At 56.2% G+C, this 10,256-nt stretch overlaps 1 protein-coding gene across 1 annotated transcript; it reads left to right on the top strand.

The window, feature by feature from the left end:
• Positions 1 to 3,284: 3,284 nt before the first annotated feature.
• LAGE3 (L antigen family member 3) lies at positions 3,285 to 4,347 on the top strand (the record flags this gene model as incomplete). The annotated part of the gene is made up of 3 exons (XM_079726886.1): positions 3,285 to 3,499; positions 3,853 to 3,981; positions 4,233 to 4,347. The coding sequence occupies 3 exons, from the start codon at positions 3,285 to 3,287 to the stop codon at positions 4,345 to 4,347; spliced, it is 459 nt and encodes a 152-aa protein (XP_079583012.1).
• Between the last annotated feature and the right edge of the window lie 5,909 nt (positions 4,348 to 10,256).

The raw sequence follows: 10,256 nt of genomic DNA, 5'->3' as shown, positions 1-10,256 counted from the left end.
GAGGGAGATTCTCAGCGAAAGCCAGGTCCTCCGGGAGGGCTGACCGGTGCAGTGCAAGGGAGTGACACACACAAACGCATGCTGCAGACAGACCCTAGAGGCGGTTGTTGAGTCCCTTGTGCCAGTGCCTCCCGGCTTGGGGGTGACAAAGCCATCTGCTGGGCAGTTGGACAGGGGGGTCAGGAAGTCGGCGGCGGGTAGATCAGGCTGGACAGGGAGACAGGAGTGGCGTCTTCAGGGTGTATGGTAGGCGCCTCGCTGACAGGACTGACTGGGATCCGGACCCGGTCTGATTTCCACAGCCCCGTGCAGCCTTCCATGATGTTCGGGATGTCCTAGATGCCGTGAGGACGGATGAGACGGCTTCCCTGGGAGCATGGTGTAAAAAGAGGGGAGAGGACTGGGCCGTGAGGGACTTCACCAACTGGAGACGCTGTGGAGGCCGCAGGGAGAGCTCGGTGTCAGAGGCCAAGAACGCCCCTCCAGGAAGGTGGGGTGGGTGGCTAGTGGTGCCGAGAAGCACAGGGAGGGCACGGCAGAGCCTCCTCTCGCCTCGGTAGCAAGAAGGTCGTCGGCAGCGCCGTGCGGAAGGGGCCGTGACGGTGACTGCGGACCCCTGCTTCCGTGACGGTGACTGCGGACCCCTGCTTCCGGAAGCTTGTCTGCGCAGCAGGGTGTAGCTGTGGAGGGGCAGGGCCGGGGAGGGAACATGGAGAGGGAGGAGATGCTGCCGGCATGAGAGATGGGAGGCCCAGCTGGGAAGGCCCATGCCGTCGTGAGAGGAGATGGGCGACCGCACGTGAAGACGGAATGGCCGCAGGCTGCACCCCGCCTTTGCCCTTAGATTCTCAGAGTGGCCCCATGTACACCACAGGCTCCAAATGCTGAGATCCTTCCACAGGGGCCGGAATGTTTATCGCGGGCACTGTACCCCTTGGGCCAAGTGTCCGCCCCGGAGGTGGGTGCTGACCCACCTGTTACCCCCTGGCCCCTGGCCGCTGTAGGGCCCCGAGACCCGCTGTCCGCTCCTGGCGGAGGGGCCTCGAGACAGTCGCTGATCCCTGTGGTGCAGCTCACAGCCCCTGTGGGGGTCACAGTGCCGCTAGGAGACGGCAGGATGAGTGAAGGGCCCAGCTGAAGTGGCCTCTCAGACAGAAATGGTCTGGCACCTGGAATGAGATGCCTGTGGTGCCATTTCCCACGGGCACACAGGAGGAGGGACAGACGCAGAGGAAAGCGGTGTTTCTTTGGGGTGGGGCTCATGGAGTTGGAAGCGCTCAGGCGACAGATCAGCTGTGCCCACGATTTGCTGGCGCCTCGCAGGCTTTCCCCGCAGGCCTGGACGAGACCAGCTCCAGTAGGTGGGACAGGTGCTGCTCAGCCGCGCCAGGCCCTGCCAGCAGCAGATGCGACAGCCGTGGCGGCCTCAGCCCTCCAGGCCTTGAAAAGCCTGCAGGAGAGACAGTCGCCCCTGTCCCCCTCCAGGGCCCAGCCGGAGCAGCCTCCCCGAGTTCCTGGGGACCTGCCCCTGGCCACCTCTGCTGCCGCCCTGTCCGCTTTCCCTTCCTCTTGGTGGCTCACTCCTCTGTCTCCTTTGCTGGTTCTCCCCCCACACCCCCATCTCTTACTGTCGGGGGGCCCCAAGACTCCGTCCCCGGACCCCTTCTCCATGTCACTCCCTGGGGAGCCTGTCCACCTTCATCTCCATTTCTGTGTTTTGCACCTGTGCCTGTGGCTCATCCCAGCCCTGTCTCTGAGCTTCAGGCCACAGCTCTGGGCTGTGACTCTGAGGCCATGCCCGGCTCCCCTGCACAAGCCTTCCTGTCATTCTTTTAGTGCATGTCCCAGTTGATGGCGGCACGGGTACTGGAAGACACAGTTCCCTCCCGCCTGGCACCTGCATCTGCACGTGTGCCCGGCCCTGAAGGGCAGCACCGCCGGCCGGGCTTTTAACGACAGGAAGTGGGAGACCGACTTTGCTTCTCCCAACCCTCCCTTCTCCACGGGCAATCAGGCAACAGTATTTTTTGAAGAGTTCAGGGCACTCGCCTTGTAGAAAGTCCCAGTGTGGATTTGCCCGCTTCCTTCCTGGTTAGATTCAGCTTAGGTGTTTTGAGGACAGCACCGCCCAGCGCAGGCCATGTCTTTCTCCCTCCCCGCACAGGGAGAGGAGGAGCAGGGGGCCGGGCTGCCCACCGTTAGGGAGGCTCGGTTTGATCACCTGGTGTCTCCCTTGTAAAGTTGCATTTTCCCTCCCTAATGCACAAGTAATCTGGATGACACCTTGAGACCCAGTGACTATCTTTTCCCCAACAACCTTTATCTAACGGTTTTACCATGCAAGGATGATCCCCAACCGGATGAATTGCATTGGTGGCTGCAAAATGCCTTAATTTGTTAGAATTCTAGCAGGGACACGGCACTACATGCCAACATGTGACTGGCCCAGTGAATGGCATGCCCCCAGTTGAGGCTGCCTGGACAAGCCATACCGTCCACCCCCAGAACTCTGTGCCCACTCTTTCTGCCCAGGGGCAGGAGCGAGAGAAGGAAGAAGCACAGGAAGCCTTCATCTCAAAGGACTTTTTAGTAGTTTGGGGCTGGTGTGTGTGTCTGCGTACCCACGTGAGCTGCCTGTAGGTTGGTAAGGATGTGTGTGATGGGAAGAGGCTCGGTTAGTTGCACGTAGCCTGGAAGAACAGATTATGTCCCTTGGGGCCCCACCTGGTCAATTATCCCTGGAAATTGATTTGATAGGTGTGAGGTGAGGCCTCCCCCCTCTTATTTGTAATAAACTCACTTCCTAGGTGATATTGACATAATTCGGGGCTTCACTGATTTATCCCAAGTCCTGAGCGAGGTCCTAGCTACTCAAAGTGTAGTCTGAGGACCAGCAGCATGGACATCCCCCGGGAGGTTGTGAGTAATGCAGAATCCCAGGCCCGACCCTGGACCTGCTCAAGCAGATCCTGCATTTTAACGAGGGCCTCAGGGAAGTTAAAATCGCGTCACACAGTTTGCGAAGGGCCAGGGCTTTGGGAGGGAGCCTCAGTTTCTCTGCGGCCAAGGGAGTCTTGGAGAACGCCCAGCCGGGCCGGTTCCGCGGGAACCCACCTCGCACCCCCTCGGCCTCAGAGGGGCCTGTTTGCGCAGGCGCACGGGGCGGAGTCAGCGCGAGGGGGCGGAGCTTCAGGAAGGAGCCGTTGTCTCTCAGCCGACAGCGGAGAGAGCGGATGGGGAGACCAGCGGCCTGAAGACAGAGTCGGAGGCGGAGCGCTGCAGCCATGCAGGCGGCAGAGGCGGACACAGGCGCAGGCAGGATGGCGGGCGGCGCTGAAGGCCTGGACAGCCAGGGGGGTAGGGGCGGCCCTCGCAGCGGGGGTGCTGCTGCCGCTGCAAACGACGGAGCTCTGTGTGTCACGCCGGCACAGCACTCTCCGGGGCCGGGCGGACACCCCGCGTCCACGGTCAGAAGGCCGGGAAGCCGGCCACACGTATTGTATCCTACCCGAGGGCAGAGTGGGGAATGGACTGCAGGCTGCCTGCGGTGGGAGGTGGGACAGAGGGGCGCACGAGTCAGGGGCAGCCTGGGAGCGAAGGGGAGAAGGGGGAGTCAGGGGCTGCTGCGGGGTGGTCTTGAGGGGGAGAAATAAGAGCAGAAGGAAACCCGGGGCGCCTGGGGGCGAAGAAATGAGAGCACGGGGCAGCGGGGCGGCTGGGGTGGATTAGGGCCAGGCGTGGTCTGGGGGGCCGGAAGCAGTCCTGAAAGGGGTGAGGCTGGTCAGGATGCCCTGAGACAGGGCCCAAAGCACCAGATCGGTGTGGATGGTGCCTTAACCGAATCTCCATCAGCGCCCTAAGTGTGCCTTTCCCGTCCACCTTGGAGGCGGAGATCGCCCGTGGGTCCCTGGCCCCAGATGCCGAACTGCACCATGGGGCTGTTGGGAAGGAGCTCACAGTAAGCGGCAGCGTCCTGGCAGTGTAAGTTCTAGAAAGGGCTGCTTGGGAGTGGCAGCAGGTGGCCGGGCCAGTCTCCCCCAAGGGCGCTCTATTGGAGACTCGGAGATACTGCAGGGTTGGATCTAGGGAGGTGACACGGTGCACTGGACCCATCTCCGCCCCAGCGGGCACTCCAATGGAGATGGCAGCGGCTTCGGTGTCATAGAGGGGCAGAGCCAGGGACTGGAGGGGTTGCTACCATCACCTTGATTTTCTTTTTCCATCACTTTTAGCCACTGGAGAGCTGAAGATTCCCACCTCCTCCAAATTTCCATCGTCAACTTTCTTGACCAGCTTTCTCTGGTGATACGGACCATGCAGCGCTTTGGGCCCCCTGTTGCACGCTAAGCCAGGGCTAGAGAAAGGGATTAAGGTCTAAACTTGTGTCCCTTCCTAGACAGTGCATCCCTCCCAGGGCAGTGATTCCTGTAGTAGTTGCCACTTTATTATGGGGGCCTCATCTTTTGCCTCTACTGGCCCTTGGGTGCTGAGGGTTCACTTGCTTTGTTTGGTGCTTAAATGTTTCTTAAGTACTGAAAATAAAACTGAGCTACGGGGCTTCCCTGGTGGCGCAGTGGTTGAGAATCTGCCTGCTAATGCAGGGGACATGGGTTCGAGCCCTGGTCTGGGAGGATCCCACATGCCGTGGAGCAACTAGGCCCGTGAGCCACAACTACTGAGCCTGCGCGTCTGGAGCCTGTGCTCCGCAACAAGAGAGGCCACGATAGTGAGAGGCCCGCGCACCGCGATGAAGAGTGGCCCCTGCTCGCCACAACTAGAGAAACCCCTCACACAGAAACGAAGACCCAACAAAGCAAAAATAAGTTAATTAATTAATAAAACTCCTACCCACAGCATCTTCTAAAAAAAAAAATAACTGAGCTACGATGCTGTGTCTGACTTTATTTTCAACTAGAGCACCTTTAAATATTCTTTCCTTTGTCCTTAAATTGGAGGGGAGGTTCTGTGATTCAGATATTCAAGTAGTACAACGTAACTGAAGACAGTTTAAGAAATGGAAGAGGATAGGTCCTGTCTGTCATTCAGTATTAACTACTGTCCACATTTTGGAATATTTTCTTAGTTTTATAGTGGTATTTATGTAGTAAATGTGTAACAGCAATAATATTTTGCAAGTTTAGCATTTTTCCTGATATTTTTCATCTAACATGAACCTTTTTCTACAAATTCTTCAAAAGCATTATTGAATGGATACATAAAAGATACATTATTGAATGTTTACATTATTTTCAATTTTTGCCATATTATAGGTAATGATTCAGTGGAATGCTTGTATGTGGAGCTTTGCCTGAATGATTGTTCTCTTAAGATAGACTACAAGAGGTAGAATTGGTTAAATATGTAAAGCTCTCACGCTGCAGTGTGTGAAATTGCTCTCCAAATTGTACAGAAAATGTACCCTCCCACCAGAATGCTGGTTTCCCACATCCTTGTCACTACTGGGTCTCCTTGGTAAAATTTTTTTTAAAAACTGGGTTTGTATGACAAGAGCAAACAACCGAGAAACACTCGAATAGGAGCTTTGTGGCTTACTGTCTTGTCTCAGATCAGTGAAGAAAAAGTGCTAGGACAGTCATTTAAGCCTTTAGTTAGAAGGAGTTAGTTTCCTGTAAAAGGTGTTGTATCCTGCAGCCTTTCTCAACTCACTTATATTCTAGTAGCTCTTTGGTAGATGCCATTGGATTTTCATCATTGATCACGTTTTCAGAAAAAATGCAGTTTTGCTTCTTCCTTTCCAATCTGCGTGCCTTTCAGTGATGAATTTTTCTCCTGGTTAAGGATTGGATTTGGCTGCTTTGTATCCCTGGTAGTTTTTTCTTCCGTGTCAGACCTTGAGCCTTTTCCCCTGGGTGCTGGGTATCTTTGTATTCCTAGACATATTTTTTGAGCTTTGTTCTGGGATGCTGTTAGATTACTGGGGACAGATCCTTTTGAGTCTTGCTTTGAAGATTTGCTGTGTGGCACCAGAGCAGCTTTCAGTGTAGGGTTCACTTTTTTTTTTTTTTTTTTTTTTGGTTTTTGGCCGCACCCCGTGGCATGTGACATCTCAGTTCCCCGACCAGGGATCAAACCCGCACCTCCTGCATTGGAAGTGCGGAGTCCTAACCACTGGACCGCCGGGGAAGTCCCATAGGATTCATTTTTTTTCCCCCACTACTGAAGCGGGAGCCTTCTGAGCCCCCTTCCGGATGCCTTCCCAATCATGAGGTTTGCATTCTGGCCGGTGGGGACAGCCCCCAGTCCCTGTCCTGCTCGAGCGCTGGGCAGAGTTACCTTCCATCCTTTGGGTGGCCCTGTCCCCCGCCTCGCAGAGTTTCCTTCCACGCTGGTGCTGCTCAGTGGTCCTCGGCGCGCTTCAGTGGACCCTCCGCCCTTGGGCACGGTTCTCTCCCTGTGCCGCTGTGTCCTCTCCGGTCCTCCACCCGCCAACTCCGGCTGCGTGCGCTCTGCGATCCACCCCCGAGACCCGGGGAGGCGGCTGGACTCGGTCCGGACGGTCCGTGTAGACAGCAAGCTGGGGCAGCTGCACAGCTCACCTCTTCGGGGTCTCAGCTCCCAGAGGTCACTGACGGTCCTCCCTCACCTGAGGCCCAGTTTCTTCACAGCCCGTGTTTCATAAATTTTGGCTGCATTCAGGGGATTCTTTCAAGCCAGTGCGGGGGAGATCCGGTCCCTGTTCCTGCATGTGCGTGAACGGAGTCCGCCGGCACAGAGCCCAGAGAGCTCTGACAGCGTGGGCTGGAGGGAGGGCGATGCTGGTGCTGGGGATGGTGGCGGTGGGCATGGCGACGACGGTGATGATGGAGCATCTCCCCCGCCAGCACGCAGCAGCTCTGGTGGCTACAGAAAGGGTCTTTTTCTTTCTTTCCTTTTTAAAAACCATTTTTAGGACTTTAATTATCGATGGGGAGCTGAGAATCGAGCACTTTCACGCCACTGTCCCTCTGCCTCCTCCCCAAATGGTTCTCCTCTACTCACTCCAGAAACTGTGCCCTCCCACCACAATTCTGGTTTCCCCACATCTATGTCACCATTAGGTTAGTGTCCCGCAAAAATAAAAACCTCAGTGTGTGTGAGAAGAGCAAACAACCCAGAAACACTAGGCTAGGAATTTTGTAGTTTACTGGCTTTGTTTCAGATCAGTGAAGAAAACTGCTGGCACACCTGGCTCAGGGTCTGGGCAGGGGGAGTTAGCTCCCTCTGAAATATCCTGCGATCTTGGAAGTTTTACTTCTTCCTTTGCAATCTGGTTGCCTTTTATTGATTGCTCTATCTATCTCCTTCTAATGGGCTGGTCTTTACTTACTATTTTCATGTCAAGTGTTTTTGCTTGGATAGCAGACCTTGTATGTTTTACCTTGGGTGCTGGCTATTTTTGTATCCGTAAACATACTTGAACTTTGTTGTCAGGTGCTGCGGTTACTTGGAGACAATTTGATTCTTTAGAATCTTGCTTCTAAGATTTGCTACATGGCACTAGAGCAGCTTCTAGTATAGAATTAATTATTTTCCTGCTACTGAGGCAAGACCCTTCTGAGTGCCCTCCCTCAGGCCTCTTGAATTCTGAGGTTTCCATTCTGGCCAGTGGGGACAGGTGCTCATCCAGGTCCTGCTTGAGCCCTGAGCATAGTTACCTTTAATCCTTCTTGGCAGCCCTTTCCCAGGCCCGGGGCGGTTTCCTCACACACTTGTGCTGATCAGCACCCCCGATACTCCAGGGGGACCCTCTGCAGACCCCCAGGATCCTCTCTGCCGGCAGCTCCCGAGCTACAGTACCCCAGGCTCTAGGGCTCGACGTCAATCTGATTCTCCCTCCCTCACCCAGCAAAGCCCAGAATCAGCCTACTGCCTTGACCTGACAGATGAACTGGTGAAGCTGCCAGGTTGCTTTAAAACATGTCAGATTGCGTCACTCTTCCGTTAAAAAGAATCTCCAAAATGGACTCTTAGGGACAAAGCCAAAGAACTTACAATGGCCTGAAAAACCAGACGTGAGAGACTTCCCTGGTGGCGCAGTGGTTGAGAATCCACCTGCCAATGCAGGGGACACGGGTTCGATCCCTGGTGCGCAAACATCCCACATGCCACAGAGCAGCTAAGCCCGTGTGCCACAACTACTGAGCCCACGCGCCACAACTACTGAAGTCTGCGCACCTAGAGCCCGAACTCTGCAAGAGAAACCACCGCAATGAAAAGCCCGTGCACTGCAACGAAGAATAGCCTCCACTCGCCACAACTAGAGAAAGCCTGCATGCAGCAACGAAGACCCAACAACGAGGACCCAGTGCAGCCAAAAAAAAAAAAAAAAGCCAGATGTGATCCAGCCCGTTTCCTCTCCAATCTTCTCCATTCCCACCCTTTCGCTTGCTCATCCTGATTCAGCCTCACTGGCTTCCTTGGCCGTTCAAAAATGCCAGGCCGGGGGCTTCCCTGGTGGCTCAGTGGTTAAGAATCTGCCTGCCAATGCCGGGGACATGGGTTCGAGCCCTAGTCCAGGAAGATCGCACGTGCCGCGGAGCAACTAAGCCCGTGCACCACAGCTACTGAGCCTGCGCTCTAGAGCCCGCGAGCCACAACTACTGAAGACCGCATGCCTAGAGCCTGTGCTCCGCGACCAGAGAAGCCACCGCAATGAGAAGCCCGCGCACCGCAAGGAAGAGTAGCCCCCACTCGCCGCAACTAGAGAAAGGCCGTGCGCAGCAACGAAGACCCAACGCAGCCAAAAATATAAGTAAGTTTATTTAAAAAAATAACATGCCAGGCTGGCTCCTGCCTCAAGGCCTTTGCACTGGTTCTCTTCAGTCTGGAACCCTCTTCCTCTGGGGATCCCCCTGGCTCACCCGAAAATCATTCCTGGCTGCTCTATTTAAAATCGCATCCTGCTTTCTCCCCACCCGGCTTACTTGAACAGGTGTGTGGCGTAAGAGGGTAAGAGGGTAAGAGGGTAAGAGGTAGGAGGTAGGTAGGAGCACAGTGACTGCAGTGCACTTGGGACAGTAAAGAGTTGTCAGATATGAAGGCGTTTGGGGGCCATGAAGCCCTGGATGGTTTTGAACAGAGTGGGGACAAGGTCCACCGTGTATGTTAAGAGGGTCCCAGTGCCTCCCACGTTGAGAAGAGGCAGAAATGGGTACCCTGGCATCCAGGCAAGCGACAAGGGTGGCTTGGACCAGTCGGGGGCAGTGGAGGTGGGGAGAAGGGGGCGGGTTCTGCATGTGTCTTGAAGGCGGAGCCACCAGGACTCACTGATGGATTGGACGTCGCCCTGGAGCGCCTCAAGTCCTCAGAAACCCTGCAACGAGTCGCCCTTCCCCCCATCAAGGGCGAGCAGCTCATGCAGAGTCTGACAGCCTCCCCACCTGCTTCCACGTTCCGGGGAGCAGCCACCTGCCCCGAGGACAAAGCCACACACTGCGTCCATTTCTCAACATTTAATTAGGAAAAAAAAATTACAGGGACAAAGAAAATCTCATGCAAAAAAGAGAAAAAGGGGCCAAGTGGGGTTTCCAGGAGCGCGGGCTGGGGCCGGATTCCTCTGAGGAGGCAGAAGGACAAAGGAGTAAGGCACTGCTGCCTCTGCCCCTCGGGGCGGGCGCAGGACAGGGCAGCGGAAGATGAGGGGTCCGGACGCACAGACCACACTGAGAGGGTTTGGCAGCAGGGCCCGGAGAAGGGGGGTTCGGTGCTCCCAGGCCCAGCTCACGCCCTGGCAGGAGCCTGGTTCGAGCTCTCCAGGCGCTCAGAGAGAACGGGGCCCCGGGAGGGGGTACAGTCCCGGCCCGAGAAGTCTGGAGGGGCTGCTGCAGTGGCCGCAGGGGGACCCCTTGGCCGAGCCACCGTCCGAGGGCAACTTCGGTGCCTCACCCGCCCCAAGGGCTGCTGGTGCCGAGGCCCCATCCTCAGCATGGGTGGGGCCAGCCAGGGCAAGGGGGCGTGGCCAGAGGCTAGGCCAAGGCTGACCATGTCACAAGGGAGCCGGGAGGACTCAAAGAGAGAAGGTGAGTGAGGCTGGCAACCTCCGGGGGGCGGGGGAGGAGGGGGCGCGTATTTACAGATGGAGACGACGGTGAGGTGGAGATAAATTAAATAAATAGGTGGTTGGGGTATAAATAGCAAGGAGGGCAGGGGCGACCACAACCCCCGGCACGAGGGCAGGAGGGCGGGGGTATTGCTGCTGCCGGGGTGGGGGGCTTGGTCCGGTCACCCCCTCCCCACGCAGGGCCCAAAGCAAGGCA

Source organism: Hyperoodon ampullatus (assembly GCF_949752795.1).
Source record: "Hyperoodon ampullatus genome assembly, chromosome: X".
Classification (NCBI taxonomy): domain Eukaryota; kingdom Metazoa; phylum Chordata; class Mammalia; order Artiodactyla; family Ziphiidae; genus Hyperoodon; species Hyperoodon ampullatus.
The sequence above is the reverse complement of the archived record's forward strand: the minus strand, read 5'-3'. Positions and strand labels throughout refer to the sequence as shown.